This window comes from Lithobates pipiens, unplaced genomic scaffold, assembly GCF_037356315.1.
Source record: "Lithobates pipiens isolate NorthernLeopardFrog02 unplaced genomic scaffold, aLitPip1_a1.2 Scaffold_27, whole genome shotgun sequence".
Taxonomy (NCBI): Eukaryota; Metazoa; Chordata; class Amphibia; order Anura; family Ranidae; genus Lithobates; species Lithobates pipiens.
The window spans coordinates 130803495-130825887 of record NW_027507788.1 but is presented as its reverse complement, the minus strand read 5'-3'; the positions used below and the strand labels follow the sequence as shown (position 1 = coordinate 130825887).

The window sequence follows — 22393 nt, the reverse complement described above, 5'->3', positions numbered from 1 at the left end:
GGCGCAAGCGGGACGGCTGTAGTATCCATCTGTCTAGTGATTCATGCTACTCTCCTCAGTGCCAGGAGAAGGCACCTACTAATGTAAGCAGCCATTTGGGGCATGTTTTTTTTATCTTTTTTAAAATAAATTGTGTTACACTATGGTCTCGTTTCTCTTTATCTTTTAATGGGCTATCGTGGTGGAGAAGCAACAAGGTTCCCATTTACAGCTCCTTGGCACACTAGCAGGACCGCTAATCCATGCTAACAGCTTAACCTGACTTTCTTTTTAGGTAAAGAGGTCATGGTGGTCTGGTGAGTAGGCAATTCACTTACATCCACCGGGTGATCTACATTAAGCTTGCTACTGGTGATGGTCTTAAGAACTGAAGTTGCACCAAAAAAGATTTATGGACTCTGTTTGATGTAATATTTTGAATCACTGTTATCAATCAATTTTGGCACTGGATTATTAGGTTCCATTAAGAGTGCACTATATTATTAATTAGCACTATGCACTTTAATTTGTATATGTAAAAGTATTGTCACAATTGAATATAAATTAACACTTACGGTGCCCCCTACCATTACACACCCCAAATCAGACAAAGATAGCACCTGTGCACTTTGAGGGGAGCAGCTTAATAATATATTTTTTAATTCAATTCTAAGCAGTCTTTCCTACTCCATAGCGTGAGGCCTTTCACTCTTATATTTGATTATACATTCAGCCTGCTCATATGTGGTTTGAAACGGCCAAGATTCGAACAATCTATGGCTGGTTTTAGTCTTGTAATGGAAGAAAAGTTGTGCCCGTCTGAAAGAGACTTTAAGGCTCCATTCACCCCTGAGCAATTTTCTGCTTGAAGCTTGTAGCTCTAAGACGCCCAACAAGCCAAATACAATTTATTTCAATGGTCCTTGTTCACATTTAAGCATTCTGCCGCCTGAAAGAAAATGCCTGTCACTCAGAAAAGTACATGAGCTTCTTTATGGCAGATTACAAGCACTGTTGGCCCCATAGACTTCAATAGAAAATCCGGAAAATGCATGACGAGCATTTTACGAGCGCTTTGGGGGATGTTTTCTGCTCGAACAACTCTCCACCCCTAATTTTCTCCCCCTCACCTCCCCCCTAGTGCTTTCTATTGGTTAAACAAAAAGCCCGAAGCTGCAAAACACTTCTAATACACTTCTAAAAATTCAGAAGAAAAAAAAAAAACGCATGAAAGTCACTCTGCTCAGGTGTGAATGGAGCCTTACGGTCATGTTGCAGTTATAGATTTCACCAACAGAGGACCTTTCAGGGGAAATCTCTAACTTGTCTGGTAACACCTGAGAGCCTTAAGACAGGCTTGTTCCTTGAAGGGATAAATCTGGATGCTTATTCTTTTTCCCTAATCATTTGTAAAGATACCAGCATCCATTGATTTGGGAAAGCAGATCTACACTGGTGTATGACAACATTTCTAGACCAGCTTCTGCCTTTAATCCGCAAAATATTACACTTTATCGGGCTTATTTAATAAGCAAATAGCAATTTTCAAAGTGCTGCATCCAATAACAACTAATTTATTACACTTTGCATTGCCTTACCTTATTATAAAAGCCTTCATCTCTGTCAAACCCTTACACACTACTACAAACATATTTGTAGGCTGAATCACAAAAACAATGAAAACAGTGATATAATAGGAAAAATAGGACATACAATGGTTTCTACTCCATTTGAAGCAATAGTCTTTGGGGTGGTGGAAGCCCATTCCATGTCTGGGCCTCCTTTCAGAGCATGCTGCATGTGGAGGGACCCCTCATGTCAATGGCAAGAATTAAATGGGAGTTTGGTTACACCTCCATGGAGCTCCATTGAAGACTCCGTCCACTCTATGACATCGCCGGTGGAGTGAGCTGCACATGTGGCCAACTTGTAGATCTCACCTGGAGTTAGGATGTGGCTCCACATATTAAAGTCAGAAATTTCACCCACAAAGGCTTGTGTGGCATCAAATCTTCCTCCCAATGTGTCCTAATTATTAAAAAGATAGTTTAGTTATTTTCAAGATAAACTCATTGTACAGTATGTACTTAACTGTGTAACAATGTTTAGAATGATTGTCATGGTATATTCAGGGATGTTTAGTATGCTCTCTAATGGAAAACATATAAGTATGCTTTTTGGGTTAATTTACTAAAGGAGTAGATTATGTTAAATTTTAACGTTTGAATTTATACCAAGCACACTGAATTTTGACTTATCATATTGAATTAAAGTGGTTGCAAAGGCTTAGTTTTTTTTTTATAACAAACATGTTATACTTATCTGCTCTTCGCAATTGCATTGCATAGAGCAGCCCCAAACCTCCTCTTCTGGGGTCCCCCACCAGTGCTCTAGGCTCCTCTTTTTCTCAGTGCAACTCCAAAAGAAATCTGCTTGCTACGCTGATGCACCTGCAGGCTCGCTCCTGAACCGGCTGTATACATCCATTGACACACAACGCAGTTCAAACCTGCACCCCGTTCCCTCCTCACAGGATTTAATTGACAGCAGCAGGAGCCAGTGGCTGCTGCTATCTAGCTGCTATCACAGCCTGTGAGAGCAGGGAGAGAGCCACTACAGTCGGACACAGGGCTGGATAAAGTGAGGACTCAGGTAAGTATTCAGGGGGTGAGAGAGCAATACTAGTACTGGGATATTTTTTCCTTTATGCAGGGAATGCATTAAGGCAAAAATGTCTAACCTTTAAAACCACCAAAAAATAAAATGCTAAATTTTTTGCAGGTAAAAAAAATGTGCATTTATTATTTTTTATTAGGAGCCTACAGAGTATTGCACCTGCAATCAGCAGTTCATGGGTGCAGTCTCAGGCTCCTGCAGACTGTCAGTGTAGCTGTCTCTTCGCACCTCGTACAGGCAGGCCTGGAAGGCTCGGTTCACAGAGGGGCGACTTGTCCAGGCGACTTCGCCGCCTGACAAGTCGCCCCCGTTCTGTACTACGGAACCATTCTAATAGGAGCGGCTCGAGTCGCTCCGACTTAGAAAAAAGGTTCCTGTACTACTTTTGCGGCGACTTCGGGCGACTTGCATTGACTTCTATACAGAAGTCATTTTGCAAGTCGCCGCTGATCGTGTGCAGGTCGCGGCGCTGCAAGTCGTGCCGCGTACTGTGTGAACCGAGCCTTACAGAATCACATTAAGCATCAATTACCTACTCGAGTGCTCATTAGCACCTTGGTAGTTGACTGAGAACTAGAAGCTATCAGCCCCAATGGCTGACAGTAGTTATAGTTCCCCCATTCACAGAACTCTGTGAGTGAATGAATGATGTGGCCAGATAGGTGAAGCATTTTTTTTATTTTGTGGCAGCGGGTGCAGGGAGAAGATCCCTAGCCCGCTGCCACAATGGGCGCTCGGGGGGTGCCGGGGCTGCTGCATCTGTAACACGATACATCTTGCACCCTGGATACGGGTGTAACATGTTATACAAGTTGAACTTATCCTTTAAGTAAAACAAGGAAAATAAAAAACAGGCTTTTTTCTTGCGCTGTTGACTGATGTCAGCACAGTTTAATCAATCAGTAGGCTAAGTGAATTTCCTCTTTGTATAGTGATTATTCACTCAGCTTAGTGCAGGCATGTCCAAAGTCCGGCCCGCGGGCCAATCGCGGCCCGTGGTCTGGTTTTGAATGGCCCGCCTGGTGTGCTGCGGGATCAGGGCTGTCAGATGAGCCCCATCCCAGCACTGTATGAAGCTCCGTCGGCTTCAAAAGTGAAAGTAAAATGCAGGGTGTGCTATGCTCTCTGATTCCCCCTACAGTGCAGTACCCGGCTGAATGAGGAAGCTGGAAAGGTACAGTACTGTGCTACAAGCTAGATTCGTTTTAAAAGGGCTTTATTTATGTGTCTGTATGTGTGTGTGTGCATGTGTGTCTATATGTGTGTGTGCATGTGTGTATGTATGTGTGTGCATGTCTGTCTGTATGTATGTATGTGTGTCTGTATGTGTGTGCATGTATGTCTGTATGTATGTATGTGTGTGCATGTGTGTCTGTATGTATGTGTGTGTATGTCTGTCTGTATGTGTGTGCATGTATGTGTGTCTGTATGTGTGTGCATGTGTTTCTATATGTATGTGTGTGCATGTGTGTCTGTGTGTATGTGTGTGCATGTATGTCTGTATGTGTGTGTGTGTGTGTGTGTGTGCATGTATGTCTGTATGTGTGTGCATGCGCATGTATGTCTGTATGTATGTGCGTGTATGTCTGTATGTATGTGCATGTATGTATGTATGTGTGTGCATGTGTCTGTATGTATGTGTGTGCACGCATGTGTCTGTATGTATGTCTGTATGTGTGTGCATGTGTCTGTATGTATGTCTGTATGTATGTGTGTGCATGTGTCTGTATGTATGTATGTATGTGCATGTGTCTGTATGTATGTTCACGTGTCTGTATGTATGTGTGTGCATGTGTCTATATGTGTATGCATGTGTCTGTATGTATGTGTATGCTTGTGTTTGTATGTGTGTGTGTGCATGTGTCTGTATGTATGTAAGTATATGCATGTGTCTGTATGTATGTGTATGCATGTGTCTGTATGTGTGTATGTCTGTGTGTATGTCTGTATGTGTGTGTATGTGTCTGTGTGTTACTTTTAATCCAGACCCCCCCCCCCCCATTTTTGTACCATCAGAATTGCTTTTGTGGGGCTTGTGTGTGTGATAGCAGCCAGGACTGCTGCTCCTCTGAAAAGCAATCCATACACAGATCGCTTTTCAGATGCATTTGAAAGGTGGTAAAGAGGCATTATGTTGCCTCCTCACCACCTGTTTTAAGCCTGTAAATGCAGCATCACTATACCACAACTGTGAAATCCACACAGTTGCGGGATAGTTGCAGTGCAGGCCCATTCACCATGGGTATACCTCCAGCTGCAGCCACAGCATGTGTACACCCCCAGCTGCTCCCTCTGCAGCTAAAGGGGGAGAAGTTGGGGGTGGTAAAAATAGCTTAACCATGTGGTTTTACTGCCCCTCCAACAAGCCCTTGGTTCGCATCTGCGTGGCTACATGCTGCGTGTAGGGCAGCCCATGCATTTCAATGGGCTTCCCTACCCACAGGAAATGCAGGGAAAGAAGTCCCAGAGCTTTTTTTTTTTAAATTGCACTGCACCAAAAGCACCCCACCTTTTCCAATGTGTGGGGTACCATTAAGAATTAACGGTACCTCTAAAGAGCAGAGCATTTGTCTGTGTGTTGGGAGCGAGCGCGGCAAGAGAATTCTTGTTGGGCAGTGTATGAGTGCACAATGAGTGTAAAATGTAATTTCTACACCTTTAGTAAAATATTATAGCCTGCAGAGCTGATCGAGTGGGGAAAATTAGACGGGCTGATTTCTGCACAACCACAGTGCTCATACATGAATTGAAATTCGTCTGGTCACTGCTGATCCGGCTGAATTTTGATCCACGTATGGCTGATTTTACTCTGTGGGTAGATCGGCCTCTGTCCAACAGCGCTAATATACTTTCATCACCAGTAGCTCCCCAAGATAGCAGCCATTGAATCATTGTCCGATTTCAGTGAAACAGACATCTGTCATCTCAAGTCTATGAGAAGCTTTATAAATTGACTAATACCTGTTCCTGTCCCAAGACAAAAACTCCACCAGGTTTTATTGGATGCCAAGCTGCCAGGTTTTCTCCATTTCCTCGCCTCACACCATCCAGGTAGGACTCCCATACACCATCTCTGGTTGACCAAGTTACACATACATGATGCCACTTTGCATCATTGATGGCCAGTGGTAGTGTGGCAGCCTGTAAATAAAATGTACAAATTGAAAGGTTGGGTATTATAAGTTATACATATGGATTTTTCAAAACATGTTACAAAAATTGGAGTCCTGGAAAATACTTCTATACATTTTTTAGTATGTCTGCTATTTTATTATTAGGCAGGTCACTCAACCTAGTGCCAGGCAACAAGTATTCTTAAAGATGGTCAGTAATGATATACTGTATGTTTCCCTTAGAACAGATTTGCTTTTAGGCAAATGTCAAGAAAAAAGTCCAATGGTCAATGGGTATTTCTAAATTTGTAGAGGTTGGATCCCTAGAGTATTTCCCTGAAAGACTCTGCTGGCAAATTCAAATTTCCACTGCTTTCTGTATCACACTTTCATTATTATGATGATTATTATTATCAGTGGGTTGTATTGTGTTTCCTGTGCACTTGGGGCAATCTTAGCTTTAACAATGAAAAAAAAAACACTTAAGCTGGCCATACACTGAATTTTGGCTAATTCTTGCTTTTTCGGCTGAAATTTAAGCAGCATGTGGCCTTGCTGGCACTGTTCCATTCAACAAAAGTCATTCGGGTATTATGGCAGGCTAACAATAGTCCAGCAGAGGGAATCTGCCCATCCGCACTGTTAGCATGGATGGAGAAATCTGTTAGATTTCTTTTGTTCAGACTGCTCTCTGAAGGAAAGAAATGTATATGTGTATACAGGCATACCCCACTTTTAAGTACATATTGGGGTTTATTTACTAAAGCTGGAAAGTGCAAAATCAGGCTCACTTGTACATAGAAACCAAGGAGCTTCTAACCCCAGCTTGTTCAATTAAGCTTTGGTAATAAAACCTGGAAGATCATTGGTTTCTATGCAAAAGTGAGCCTGATTTTGCACTTTCCAGCTTTAGTAAATAAACCCCATTGTGTACTTAAAAGTGGGGTATTATGCCTGTATCCAGCTTTACCCTAAGCTTTAAGTTAATCTGTCCCAACCGTAGTTACCAGTAGATTCTTTGAAATTGAAAAACTGAATGTGTTTTAAGCCATCCATTGGTGGTTTGCATCTCGGCTGGTTCAGCAGGGACCAGCTGGGATTCGTACCATCTATGGACAGGCTGGTTGTACCTAAGTCAATCCATCGATCGACTTGGGTACAACAAGCAAGTTGGATTTTTTTCATGTGATTATTGCCAGCAGCTATATCACTGCAATTTTCCTTCCTGCAAACCGTGGTTGCAGGAAATGTCATTTGGTACACATGGTAGTGTCATTTGACATTTCTGGACCTTTAGGTTTTGAGTTTATGCTGTATGCAGCCTTTCAAGAGGTTCTGTGGACTTTCTCTGGTGTTAGCCCCTGTACACACGGTCGAAGATTCTGCCAACCAAATCCGTCGGATTTTGTCCGTCAGATTTAGTCCGACGGATTGTGTCCGAAACTGTTGCATACACACGGACGGACTAAGTTGTCGAAAAATCCGATCTTTCAGAACGTGATGACGTAATTTCGTTATGATGGTACTAGATTCAGGCTAGTAGCCAATAGCTTTGATGTAGGAATTTGATCTGAGCATACGTGGCACTTGGTCCGATCAAAATTCTCTACACATGATCGGATTACGTCCGACCGCCCCAGTTGGTCGGGAAATATTTCCAACATGTTGGAAAATTGGGTCGGACGGAGATTCGGACGGAATCAGTCCGATGCATACCACACACAGTCGGATTATCTGACGACATGGTCCGATAAGACGCATTCCGACGGATTCTCCGACCATGTGTACGCGGCTTTAGAATAGTTGCATCCACCTCTTTAGATTCTCCTAAAAGCTGACTAACCACTGGAAGGTGGAGGTCAAATGGGATGGTTTCACCTAAACTGTCTCTGGGATTGCCCTCTGTTTTAGTATCTACAGACTTGATTTGTGACACTGAACTTAAGTCAAGTGCTGTACAGAAATCATCATTTGTGGCTTTCTCAGCTCCCATTCACAACTGCGTTTGAAGCATATTTTCAGATGCACTTGAACACGTGAGACAACATTTTCATGTTATTCTATTGTGCTTGTTCACATCTGAGCGATGTGCTCTCAGTCAACGTGCATAAAAAGTCTTTGGCTTATGACTGAGTATTTTTGGCCTCAATAGACTTCAGTTGGAGCACCTGAAATTGTGCGTACATTTATGTACATGTTGTAAAATGTCTAAGCCCTTGTACACACGGTCGGAGATTCCAACAACCAAATCCGTCGGAGTAATTTTGACGGATTAATTCCGGAAGAGGTCCGGAAGCGATGTTGCATACACACGGTCGGACTAAGTTGTCGGAAAATCCAATTGTACATAACATGATGACGTTATTTTGTTACGACAGGACTACGTTCAGGCTAGTAGCCAATAGCTTTGGTCTAGGAATTTGATCTGAGCATGCGTGGCACTTTGTCCATCGGAGTAGGCTACACATGATCGGAGTATGTCCGATCGGAGCATTTTGTCGGAAAATTTTACCAGCAAGTTGGAAAAGTTGGTCCGTCGGATATTCCGACGGAAACAGTCCGATGCAGACCACACACAGTCGGAATAGCCGACAAAACGGTCTGATAGGAAACATTCCGTCGGAATCTCCGACCGTGTATACAAGGGCTAAGATTGATTCTGAGTTTTATGGATATTGACAAGCCTCACAGCACATGTGAACATGCCTCCCATCATTCATCCATCTCAGGAAAATCTCTATGGACATCTTTTCAGATTGAACAAGTCTACCAACGATCATGCACAGTCATTAACGAATGAAATAGAACTTTTTCAAATGTTTAAATTTCCATCTTGTTATGAAGGGTTTATCAATACTACATAACGTGTTACCTTGTCATTAATAAGCAATTCCATTGGGTTGTTACCCCATTCAATAAGCACCACCTCATTGGCTTGGCCGGGAACGGAGTATGAGAAGGGTGTGCCCACACCAGGTGATGAATTTGACTTTAGCCACAAGCAGATGGTGAATGCGAAAATCTCATGATGAAGAGTCCTTTTGACCTTGGCATACATGTAATTTGTTCTGAGAGGGAAACTGACTCTAAAGTCATTGGATTTCTTGTCTGATTTATGTCCTGTTGGATGAAATAAGGAACAAGGAAGAACAGGTTTGTTATTCACCCTTAAACAAATATCATCATCAAATACTACACTTCATAAAACCATTGCTAACTCTTTGTTGACTGTATAAATATGAATTGCAGTCTAGTTAATAGTTAAACCCTTGTAGTGGATAATTAACCTTTCAGAAATTATATAGAATTTAATTTCATACTACTGTGCAGAAGATATATGAATACAAAAGAAAATATCCAATACTGTGTTGGAATTCAAATAGAACTAAAGGCAAAGCTTTTTTTTGGGATAGAGTAAGGGAGGGTTGTAACCCCTGTCAGGTTTTTTCTTACCATCTGTGTCCAATTGGGGACATTTTCCTTGACTTCATTCCATAGTCAATACAGGAAGTGAGAGGAAATTCTCCAGTAAGGGAGGGAACTCCTTATTTTCACCAGGGTATCCATAACTAGTATCCCCAAAGGAAGATTTCCCCTCTATACTTGTTCTGGTGACAACCTAAAATGTGCAATTTACTTTCACTTTCAGGGATTCACTTTCTGACAACTCCATTTTAAGGGTTCATTGACAGATAACTTGCCTGAAAGGGCACTACTTGTGCTAAACTCTGTCTTTAACAAACTCTTGGTGCTAATTTGTGGAATGTTTTGATCATGCATTAAATATTCATCTTATGTGTAAAGTTTATAGGTTGTTACACACACAGGGTAGAACTCACAGGCAATATTACAAGACATGGAGAAGTGCTCTTTTGACAAAAAGTTTACATATCATTTCTAAAGTGAAGGATAATTGTTTTAAATTAGCCAGCAGGTAAACTTTTATTCCTGCTGAAACTTATTCTTTAGGTCCTTCTGAGGTCTAATTGAATTTACTTCATATAACAATTATATTTATTATAGTTTATTATATAGCACTGACCAGTGGTGGCTTGTGTTTTTTTTTTTTTTTAGGGGGGGCAGCAATCAACCAACCCCCCCGCCAGCAGACTGATCCAGCGATACCCCCCTGACCACTGTCTGCCAGGCACTCACCCCATCTTACTGGTGGGTCAGGCTGCAGGTGAATAGCAGCAAGATGTGTCTGGGAGCGGCTTTTTCCTCTCATAGAGACGCCATGCGCATCTTCTCTCCTCCTTGCAAGGCATCCAATAGGATCACCTGTACTGTCAGCCAATCGGGTTATGGGTACCAGACCTGCTTTCCGATTGGTCGGGAGGAGGATCAGTGTTGCAACAGTGATTATTCCATTCGCTGTTGCAACACACCTGGGTGGGCTCAGGACGCATGCTCTGTGACCCGAGCCCACGCTATTTTGAAGTCTATTAGAGTCTATGGATTTAATCAGGTGCTTCAAAAGAAAAGCCTGGCCGCTCTAATTCATGTGCCTGGTGCCCCCAAAGGGGCCAGACACATGAATAGGTGGTAGTGGCCATGGATAGATTCATGCTTTGCATGAATCTATCCACTGCATATAGGGGGTGGAGAGGAGAGAAACAAAATGTGACTTATATACATGTAGCAAAGTCTTTAGCCTCTTCCAATCTAATGAGGACCTCCAAGGCCAAAGATAGCTGACATCCTTCAATATGTAGTGGGTTGTGAGGCATAGTGGATGCAAAGATGGTGAAAGTCATTGGGCGCCAGACACTTCTTGAATGTAAAAGAGGTTCTATTTCTTTTGACAGTCCTTTTTGTATTTTTGGGGGAAAGGGGGTTAGGGCCAGGATACCCTTGAGTAGTTATAGATTCAAATGGCAGAATCTGAGACTTCGGTAGGAGGACAGCCGTGCAGGGAAAGGCCCCAGCAAGGTGCCACTTCTGCACATGCAGGAATGCTGTCTCCTATGCTAACAGTCTTTAACAGTTCCTAACTCAAACGTAAAAGTCCTTTCAGCTCCACTACAACTGCCTCTGGTAGTTCTTCAACACTAAGCTCCCGGTCTCTCACTAGACCCTCTGTTTCACTGACTCTGAATCTCTCTGTGGTATCCCCTCAAGCGTCACCCCTGCTTCTCTGCTGGGTCCCTAGCCTGGCCCCCCAGATACTTCTTAAGCTTCTTAAGCACCCCTGCTAACCGGTGAGGTCCCTGGCTTGACTCACAAGGCTGCTCTGCAAGTGTCTCCTCCGCGGGTTGGAAGGACTTCCTCCGTGGGTTCCCTGACTTGATCACCACCTGAGGTTTCTCGATTCTCCATGGTGCCCTTTCGGTGAGAATATGGTTTTGGTACTTGCTTCAGTTACTCACTGTGGTTCCTGGTAAAGGTGGTTGGTCCTTTAGTGGCGACAGCTTCCCTTTTACCCTTCTTCTACCTCCAACCTCTGACAGGTTCTCTGGCCAGCAGAACCATCACTTCTGGTTGGATTGCAAGCCGCAATCCCAACCCTGCGCTGCTCTCTTTACTTCTGAATAGGGATGAGCCGAACACCCCCCGGTTCGGTTCGCACCAGAACTTGCGAACGACCCCCGCGTTCGGTACGAACGTTAGAACCCCATTGAAGTCTATGGGACTCGAACGTTCGAATTGGAAAGTGCTAATTTTAACGGCTAATATGCAAGATAGTGTCCTAAAAAGGGTTTGGCGACCTGCCTCCTGCCTCAGGGGACATGGGTCACTGCAAAAAAAAGTTTTAAAAACTACCGTTTTGGTGGGAGTACTGATTTTAATGACGATTAAAGTGAAAAAAAAAAGTGAAATATTCCTTTAAATATGGTGCCTGGTGGGTGTCTGTAGTATGCCTGTGAAGTGCCACGTGTTTCCCGTGTTTAGAACAGTCCCTGCACAAAATGACATTAAGCGGAAATAACACCATTTAAAACTGCTTGCGGTTTTAATGTTATATCTGGTTCCTGCAATATGGTTGAAAATCATTCAGAAAAATGGCATGGGTAGCCCTCCCTGCCCATTACCAGCCTATTTGGGTCTTGTACGCATATTAAGGGGAACCCTGTACCCATATTAAAAAAAGGAAATGCGTGTGGCCCCCAGGCCCTATATACTCAGAACAGCAGTATACAGGCGGTGCAAACAAGACTGGGACTGTGTAGGTTTGTTGTGTTAAGTTGAATCTGTTTGTAATTTTCAACTGGTACATTTTTAAAGTGTAGCTCCAGTCAAAAAAAATATTTTTAAGCTTTTTGGAAAACATAGGGAAGGGTTATCACCCCTGTATAATTTGTTTTGTCGTCCATCTTTTTTCATCTCACTTGCTGTTGTCTCCTTCCGTTTGCAAGTAGGAGATGTTTGTAAGTTGGATGTTTAAAAGTAGGGGCCTGCCCTATATGCTCTGCAGAAATGGCGGAACAAGGTGTTGGTTTTGCAACAACATTGTAAGCCCTCAAAGTGACTCTTGGTGGGCGCTGGAGCGCCCTGCTGTGAACGATTATATCAAGAATTGTAATTACATGCCATTGTTGAACAGTGGTAGAAAAATTGACCTTTGGTGGTTGTGGTGCTGGTGCCACAACACTATAAGTCCTCACAGTTACTCTGGGTGGGCACAGGAAGGGGCCCTCCTGTGAAATATTATATCAAGAATTGTAATTACATGTCCCTGTTAAACAGGGGCAGAAAAATTGGGCCTTAGGCACTGGTGCCATCACACTGCAACCTCTGCCATACACTCTAGTTTTTTTGCAGGAATTAGCCCTGCTGCAAAGCATTGCATCAAAAATTGTACTTAAACGCCCCTGTTAAACAGGGGCAGAAAAATTGGGCCTTAGGCACTGGTGCCATCACACTGCAACCTCTGCCATACACTCTAGTTTTATTGCAGGAATTAGCCCTGCTGCAAAGCATTGCATCAAAAATTGTACTTAAACGCCCCTGTTAAACAGGGGCAGAAAAATTGGGCCTTAGGCACTGGTGCCATCACACTGCAACCTCTGCCATACACTCTAGTTTTATTGCAGGAATTAGCCCTGCTGCAAAGCATTGCATCAAAAATTTTACTTAAACGCCCCTGTTAAACAGGGGCAGAAAAATTGGGCTGCTGGCATCACCCAGAACCAAAAATGTTCTTCCAACATATCAGCGGAGGAGGAAGAGGATAGACAATCAACATAACAGGACAGTCACTCAGCATCAGCATAGGCAGTCTTGAAGGGATGTGGTATTTCAAAAAAAATTATTCGGTTACATCAGCTTCAGGTGCTTGGTAGCTGTGGGTGATCCAAGACTGATTCATCTTGATGAAGGTCAGTCGATCAACTGATTCGGTGGACAGGCGCACCCTGTGATCGGTAACGAAGCCACCAGCAGCACTGAAGGTGCGTTCCGAAAGAACGCTGGATGCAGGACAGGCCAGTAGCTCAATTGCATACTGTGCAAGCTCTGGCCAGTGATCCATCCTCAAGACCCAGTAAGCCAGAGGATTTTCAGTGGGAAAGATGTCCAAGTCTGACCTTGCCCCTAGGTATTCCTGCACCATGTAAATTAGACGCTGGCGATGGGTGCTGGAACCAATCATACCTTGGGGCTGCGGACTAAAAAATTGTCTGAAAGCATCAGTCAGACGGCCACCTTCTCCACCGCGTACTTGCGTAGCCCCTGCAACGCCTACGGAGCGCCGCTGGTTCTGAGGACAGAGCACTGGAAGAGGCCATGGAGGAAGAAGAAGAGGAGGGGGTGGAGGAGAGAGGTGTGTCACAACCAATAGTAGCATTTTGGAGGCGTGGTGGCGGAACAACCTCCAATACTACTGCACCTTGTCCTGCATCCTTCCCAGCAGCCAGAAGAGTGACCCAATGGGCCGTGAAAGACAGGTAACGTCCCTGTCCATGCCTGCTGGACCATGAGTCAGCGGTAATATGCACCTTACCGCTGACCGCCCTGTCCAGCGAGGCAAGGACATTGCCTTCCACATGCCGGTAGAGAGCCGGAATTGCCTTCCGTGAGAAAAAGTGGCGTTTGGGGACCTGCCACTGAGGAACCGCACATTGTACAAACTCACGGAAGGGGGCCGAGTCTACCAACTGAAAAGGCAGCAGTTGAAGTGCTAGCAATTTAGCCAAGCTAGCATTCAACCGCTGGGCATGTGGATGGCTGGGAGTAAATTTCTTCCGCCGGTCCAGCAGCTGGGGCAGGGACATTTGTCTGCTATAATCGGACGTGGATGTACCACTAGCAGAGTTCCCGGAAGCACTTGGCTGTGACACACCTAATTCTACACCTTCATTCCTCTCAGAGCAGGTTTCAGAGAGGACTGAAGGTCTAGTGGGGTTGGAGATGCCAGCTGATGAGGAGCAAGGAGAGGTCCGCTTTGTTCTTTGGTGTGGGTCTTTGAGGTATGCTTGCCAACGAGCTGCATGGCAGGTCAACATATGTCTGGTCAAGCATGTGGTGCCCAAGCGGCTGATGTTTTGGCCACGTGAGATACGCTTGAGACATATGTTGCAAATAGCAGCGGTGCGATCTGATGCACTCGTCTCAAAAAAGGCCCACACCAAAGAACTTTTAGAATAACGCGCAGAGGAAGCTCTCTGCGCAGAGGAAGCGCTCTGCGCAGGCGGAGCTCTGCGGTGTGATTCAGTCGGTGTGCTGCCCCTAAGCTGGCCCCCGGAGGGCATCCTGCCTCGTTGGACATGTGCCTCCTCCTCCTCCTCCTCCTCCTCCTCCTCCCTCCTTCCAGGCACCCACGTGGAGTCAGTGCCCTCATCATCCCCTCCCTCTTCATCGCTGTAGCAAACCTGGCAGTATGCTGCAGCTTGTGGAACATGACTGCCAGATTGCTGTCCTTCTTGAGCATCCCCTCTCTCTGTGCTCACGCTACTGCCTTCCTCTAGCTGAGTGTCATCATCAGAGCCCACCAAACACTGGGCATCCTCCTGGAGCATGTACCCAACACTGTGCTCAAAGAGTTCAGGAGACTCCTCAGGAGGACGTGGTGGGTCTAGGGAAGGAGTCACTGATGATGACATTGAGAGGAGGGACGACGATGTGTTGGCAGCTGCTTTTCTACTACCCTGAGACTGGGTGAGAGAGGATGAGGAGGATGAAGAGGGCTTGGTCATCCACTCTACCAAGTCGTTGGCATGTTGCGGTTCAACATGTCCAGCTGCAGAAAAGAAGGACAAGCATGTCCCATGGCCACGTGCTGATGACAATGCACCGCGTCCACGACCAGCACTGTTGTCTCTAGACACAGAGCCTGCTTGCCCTCTTTTATCGGCTCGCGCCTGTCTGCCTCTCCTTGCTGGCCTTCCAGACATGGTAATGGCCTGAAGGGAGTTGGGTAAAACAGTAGTTGGGTAGTTTATATTGTGCTGGAGGCACACAACACCCACTAACTCCTGCAGATGCCTTTTTTATAGAACAGCAGAGTTAAAGGGGTATATACAGATGTATACTGTGCTGTGCTGGAAGCACACACAACTTCCAATAACTCCAGCAGATGCCAATCGGGCCCAAATAGAGAACAGCTATGTAGGTGGATAATAGCGGTATGTACTGGGTACAGAGCAGGCACACAGCACGCACTATCTCCTGAGTGACACTACTGACTGCAAGCTCTATTGTTAAAGATGGACCACTAGCTATATAGGTGAGGTGAATATCACGGTGTATACTGCGGTCAGGGCACGCAGACAATAACAAGAAAACAGCAGAGTTAAAGGGGTATATACAGATGTATACTGTGCTGTGCTGGAAGCACACACAACTTCCAATAACTCCAGCAGATGCCAATCGGGCCCAAATAGAGAACAGCTATGTAGGTGGATAATAGCGGTATGTACTGGGTACAGAGCAGGCACACAGCACGCACTATCTCCTGAGTGACACTACTGACTGCAAGCTCTATTGTTAAAGATGGACCACTAGCTATATAGGTGAGGTGAATATCACGGTGTATACTGCGGTCAGGGCACGCAGACAATAACCAGAAAACAGCAGAGTTAAAGGGGTATATACAGATGTATACTGTGCTGTGCTGGAAGCACACACAACTTCCAATAACTCCAGCAGATGTCAATCGGGCCCAAATAGAGAACAGCTATGTAGGTGGATAATAGCGGTATGTACTGGGTACAGAGCAGGCACACAGCACGCACTATCTCCTGAGTGACACTGCTGACTGCAAGCTCTATTGTTAAAGATGGACCACTAGCTATATAGGTGAGGTGAATATCACGGTGTATACTGCGGTCAGGGCACGCAGACAATAACAAGAAAACAGCAGAGTTAAAGGGGTATATACAGATGTATACTGTGCTGTGCTGGAAGCACACACAACTTCCAATAACTCCAGCAGATGTCAATCGGGCCCAAATAGAGAACAGCTATGTAGGTGGATAATAGCGGTATGTACTGGGTACAGAGCAGGCACACAGCACGCACTATCTCCTGAGTGACACTGCTGACTGCAAGCTCTATTGTTAAAGATGGACCACTAGCTATATAGGTGAGGTGAATATCACGGTGTATACTGCGGTCAGGGCACGCAGACAATAACAAGAAAACAGCAGAGTTAAAGGGGTATATACAGATGTATACTGTGCTGTGCTGGAAGCACACACAACTTCCAATAACTCCAGCAGATGTCAATCGGGCCCAAATAGAGAACAGCTATGTAGGTGGATAATAGCGGTATGTACTGGGTACAGAGCAGGCACACAGCACGCACTATCTCCTGAGTGACACTGCTGACTGCAAGCTCTATTGTTAAAGATGGACCACTAGCTATATAGGTGAGGTGAATATCACGGTGTATACTGCGGTCAGGGCACGCAGACAATAACAAGAAAACAGCAGAGTTAAAGGGGTATATACAGATGTATACTGTGCTGTGCTGGAGGCACACACAACTTCCAATAACTCCAGCAAATGACAATCGGGCTCAAATAGAGAACAGCTTTGTAGGTGTATATAGTGGTATGTACTGGGTACAGAGCACGCAGACAGCACGCACTAACACTACTGACTGCAAGCTCTATTATTAAAGCTAGATCACTAGCTATATAGGTGAGGTGAATATAGTGGTGTATACTGCGGTCAGGGCACAGACAGTAACCACTACACAAGAGCAAAATAGTAAATCAGCCAAAAACGATTGGTGTGTAACTGTGTTGAAGGTACACAGAACACCCACTGCTTCAGATGCTAACAAACACTACACGAGGCCGCCTGAAAGGCAGCTTTATATAGTGTGGGGCGTGCACTACACAGTCTGAGCTATGATTGGCCACAGGCAGGATGCCTGTGGCCAACCATTGCTCTCCTCGCTACTGGCGCTGCGATTGGCCAAGCATGCGGGGTCACAGTGCATGCTTGGCCAATCGTGAGACAGCAATGCATTGCGCCATCGCAGTGCATTGTGGGCCACACGAATTTTGCCGCGAACGGCCCAAACGTTCGGAATTCGGCGAACGCACGAACGACCGATGTTCGAGTCGAACATGCGTTCGACTCGAATACGAAGCTCATCCCTACTTCTGAATAGGCCCCTCAGACAGCCTAGCAGCCAGATGCTGCTGAGATAGGCTCGATCTCTGGCCTAGAAACCCCTGCCCATTGGCTGACATACCCCATATACTCATAACCTGACCTTGGGTTGCCCTTCTCATATCTAGTACCACCAGGTACCCGACTACCTAGTGGTAGAAGAGAAAGTGCAAAAAGGCCAAGCTTAGGGAAATCAATAGATCGCTATCAATCGATCAAGATACCTACTCTTGGCAAGTAAATTTGTGAGAAGCTCCTTGACTAAACCCCAGGGTGCTACATATACATTTACATCAGTCCCTGCTCTCAAGGAGCTTACAATCTAAGGTCCCTAACTCACATTCATACATATCCTAGAGCAAATTTAGACAGGAGCCAATTAACCTACCAGCAGACTTTAGAGTGTGGGAGGGGGAATGCTAGCACAGAGAGCACATGCAAACTCCATGTAGGTAGTGCCATGGTTGGTTGGCTACTAGGCAGAAGGGCTTATTACTTGCCCACTGTGCTGCTCATGTTCAATATCTTTTTAATAAGGGTTGTAAATATCCATTTTGGTAACTGGTACTTAGTTTCATGTTTTCTTAAAACAAAAGAATAACAGTAGCATGTATTTCTTTGCAATCATGATAATAATAGGCTGACAGTTCACAAACCCTGCCCTTTGCTATATTCATGGCAATTATTTAATGTCATGTGGGCAGCTGATTGGGAATATTATCAAAGCAAGTGATCAGTGCCTAAGCAGTTCGTTGACTATGCGTGTCTATATTATATGGTTCCATTATATGGTTCTCCTGTCCACTCATCAGATGTCGCCAGTCGGGCTAAGACAATGGTCCCAACCTGAGAGTTCATATGTCTTTACCCAATGCCACCCTAGAGATATCATTATGCTGATACATGCATAAAGTAGAGTGTGACTTGTGAAATGGGTTGCAGAGAGCTGGAACAATTGTGAATAATTGCAACAGCATGATCAAAGAATACTGTTGTATAGCCATAAAGAAGAACTATACTAAACCCATTCTGATTCAAAATTTGCCAAATAAATACAATACATAAAAAAAGAACAATTATCAGTGAAAAATGCTTTTTTTTATAGTTAGTGCCACCATGATGCAAAGTATCCAATTCTGTACACCTATAGAAATTTGTATTAAATATACCTCTATGATTGTGATATAATAAACCTTACAATCTAAATGAGTTGGCTGTTTTGTCAGTAACATAACAGTACAAAAAAAAATAAAAAAGAACAAAATGTTCTCTAACTGGTAAAATGTCAATTGCTTATTGTTTAATGTTGCATTTTGTCAAAGCTATCATCACTGAAGGCATGATTTCAGATTTAAGCTGCTATTTTAGTAGTGAAGGTTAGAATGCAAACATCTTTCTGGTTGCTAGTTTTGGTTGCAGTTTATTCATGTCTGCAAACAGTATTGACATCTAAAGCCAACTAACCTTACTTCAGGGATTGTAGTGTCCAGTGGCGGCTGGTGACAGGTGGCGGCTCCTGTGTCCTCTCCTCCTCCTCTCCTTCCGCCGTCCGTCTCCTTTCTCCTCCTCCTAGGTGCTAGGCATCCATAGAGTCGCCTGTCCTTTCAGCCAATCGGGTGACGGGTCTCACGACCCGCTTCCTGATTGGCCGGGAGGAGGATTAAAGTGAGAATAGCAAATATTCAAGCTAGAAATCACTCTGCAAGTGCAAATCCAGAGATATTTATAGTGGGCAGTGGTGTGTAAATGAGTATAACATCCCCTATTAAGTTAAAGTGTTACTAAACTCATGACCCTTCATTCACTATATCTGGTCTCCCACAGTACACAGAACATGGAAATGCAATTGTTTTAGTAAATATAAACTTCTAAATACCTTTTTAGTAGTATATAGCAGTCTTGTGACTTCTATCAGTTTCTGGCTGAACACTGGTTAAAGCTTGTAGGAGGAGTTTTCATTCTCCTTTGATCGTTCTATGAGGCTGCAGGACCCCTGACCCTCTGTCTAGACAGTGCTGATTGACCCTGTGCTGAGGTCTAATTGAATTTACTTCATATAACAATTATATTTATTATAGGTTATATAGCACCAACCAGTGGCAGCTTCTGTTTTTTTTTTGGGGGGGGGGGGGGGTGGCAATCAACCAACCCCCCTGCCAGCAGACTCATCCAGCGATACCCCTCTGCCCGCTGTCTGCCAGGCACTTACTCCATCTTAGTGGTGGGTCAGGCTGCGGGTGAATGGCAGCAAGATGTGTCCGGGAGCGGCTCTGTTTCCTCTCATAGAGATGCACCTCCTTGCAAGGCATCCAATAGAATCACCTGTACTGTCAGTCAATCGAGTTATGGGTACCAGACCCGCTTCCCGATTGGCCAGGAGGAGGATCAGTGTTGTAACAGTGAATATTCATTCGCTGTTGCAACACACCTGGGTGGGCTTAGGACGCATGCTCTGCGACCCAAGCCCATGCTTTTTTGAAGCCTATTAGAGCCTATGGATCACATGCACCCACCCAGAAAAAAAAATACAACTCTCTAGCTATACACACCAAGCAACTGAGCATATGCAGAATGACTCCAAAGGCTCTGTTTTATCAGGAGCTGATTGGGAACAGTGGACGAAGGGAAGGATCAGAGAAGACAGGATTGAACAGCCTTTTTACACAATGCAGCAGATTAACCCCTTAGGTTCCACAGTGATTATAAAAAGCATGCTTTACTTCATATACAGACTAATTTTACTGTTGTGGGTTTAGTAACACTTTAGGATTACTGATTGATATACCAATAAACACTCAGCTTTGCATTTCCACGTGGCACTCTTGGGCTTGTATCTATGGCAGCACAGTAAAGCACAGAAGTTATAACGGAATCCTGCATTACATCAGAGGGGGCGGAATCACCCACACGTCATTGGGGAAGCCAGGCTTTCCCACTTGCGTCAGAGGGGGTGGGGTCAGGTGACGAGTGGCCCTTCCCTCCTCATATAAGAAATGTCAGGCTGCCGGGATCCCCGCAGTGTCTCCGTCAGTGGAGACAAAGGATGGATGCGCTGCGCTGCAGGGAGAGATCACCCGTTGCTGGATCAGATCAGCCATCGCTGGAACCCGGAGAGATGATTATCTGTTGCTGGATAGCAAGAGTGGATTACCACCGCTGGAATCTTTTTAAAAAAATATATATTTTTAATAAAGGACTTTTGCAGCTGTGTGTGTGCCTTTTTAACATTCTTTTACACGTCCTTTGTGAAATGGTAGGGGTACAAGTACCCCCTTACCATTTCAAACAGGGGGGCGGGATCTGGGGGTCCCCTTGTTAAAGGGGGCCTCCAGATTCTGATAAGCATCCCGCCCGCAGACCCCCACAACCATCGGCCAGGGTTGTGGGGATGAGGCCCTTGTCCTCATCAACATGGGGACATGGTGCTTTGAGGGGTCTGTGACTCCCAATGTTGAGGGCATGTGGCCTGGTATGGTTCAGGAGGGGGGGCGCTCTTTCGTCCCCCCCTCTTTTCCTGCGGCCTGCCAGGTTGCGTGCTTGGATAAAGGGTCTGGTATGGATTTTTAGGGGGAACTCCATGCCATTTTTTTTTATTTGCCGTGGAGTTCCCCTTAAAATCCATACCAGACTTGAAGGGTCTGGTATTAATATTTAGGGGGAACCCCACGTAATTTTTTTTTAATTTGACGTGGGGTTCTCCTTAATATCCATACCAGACCTGAAGGGCCTGGTAATTGAATTTGGGGGAACCCCACACTTTTTTTTTTATCAATGACTTTCAATGACTGTTCTCTGTATTACGGGGAGCCGACAATTCATTATAGCTGCAAGTGATTTTAAATGACTTTTTTCCCGCATAAATGTGCAGGGACAGTTCTAAGCACGGGAAACATGCACCCCTTTACAGGCATACTATAGACACCCCCCAGATATAAAATTTAAAGGAATATTACACTTTTCTTGTTTCACTTTAAACATTATTAAAATCACTGCTCCTGAAAAAACTGCAGTTTTTAAAACTTTTTTTTGCATTGATACATGTCCCCTGGGGCAGGACCCAGGTCCCCAAACACTTTTTAGGACAATAATTTGCATATAAGCCTTTAAAATTAGCACTTTAGATTTCTTCCATAGACTTGTACAGGGTGTTCCGCGGCTTTTCGAATATGCCGCGAACACCCCAAATTGTTCACTGTTCGCCAAACAGGCGAACAGGCAATGTTCGAGTTGAACATGAGTTCGACTCAAACTCGAAGCTCATCCCTAATGGCCAGCTGTTGGGGGTAGAGTTAAGCAGAATGAGGCAGCTGCTGCAAAGTTGGAAGGACTCGCAAGACCATTTCGAGTTCAAGTAATATGCAACCTTCTCTATTTTTCCACTAGCTGTGTAGACCATTTATACCTCTGCATTCAAACCAGCCACTTGCCTCCATCATACAGTTTGAGATTTAATGCTCACTGTAAAAATGATCTAACATGTTTGGCATCAGTATGGGTGAAGCCTGACAAAGTTATCATAGTTTACACTTTGCACTTGCCTAGGTCAACATTTCCTTACACAGATCTGGAGGTATTGTAATCCATTGACTGCAGTGTAAACAGATAAACAAAAGCCAAACCTCAGATGTAAAAAAATTCCTACAATGAACCTAACATCAGTTATTTTTTTTTCATGTTTAGTAAAAGAATGCTAACTAATCTGTATTTTTTTATATTATTAATTACTTTTTCACAGTGATCACAGTACAGTACAGAGCAAGGTTATTGATCATCACGCTCAAGAAAAAGGAGCACCTTCACCAGGGCTTAGAAAGGGCTTAAATCTGGCATAGTCCTTGGATGGGAATTAGTGCTGATATTAGGCTGCCAGACGGATGAGTGGAAGCAAATACACCATAACAGCCCAGATTTCCCTCTGAGGATTATACTGAATACGATCCAGATATTAGCCCTTCCTACATTCTTAAGCCCTGATGAAGAGGGCCTCTTGGCACCCCCAAATGATTTTTTTTTTCTGATAGTAATGATAAATAGACTTGATCTGGATACAACAATGTCAGACA

At 44.5% G+C, this 22393-nt stretch overlaps 1 protein-coding gene across 1 annotated transcript in view; it reads right to left on the bottom strand.

Moving 5' to 3' along the window:
- Nucleotides 1-505: 505 nt before the first annotated feature.
- Nucleotides 506-22393, bottom strand: part of LOC143934123 (neuronal pentraxin-1-like) — a 54031-nt gene continuing 32143 nt past the window's right edge. Inside the window, exons 3-5 of the mRNA XM_077457447.1 lie at nucleotides 8641-8888; nucleotides 5617-5796; nucleotides 506-2007 (exon numbers count right to left, since the gene is read on the bottom strand). Of these exons, the coding sequence (XP_077313573.1) occupies nucleotides 1798-2007; nucleotides 5617-5796; nucleotides 8641-8888 (638 nt within the window). The 3' untranslated portion in view covers nucleotides 506-1797. The remainder of the gene's footprint in view (nucleotides 2008-5616; nucleotides 5797-8640; nucleotides 8889-22393) is intronic.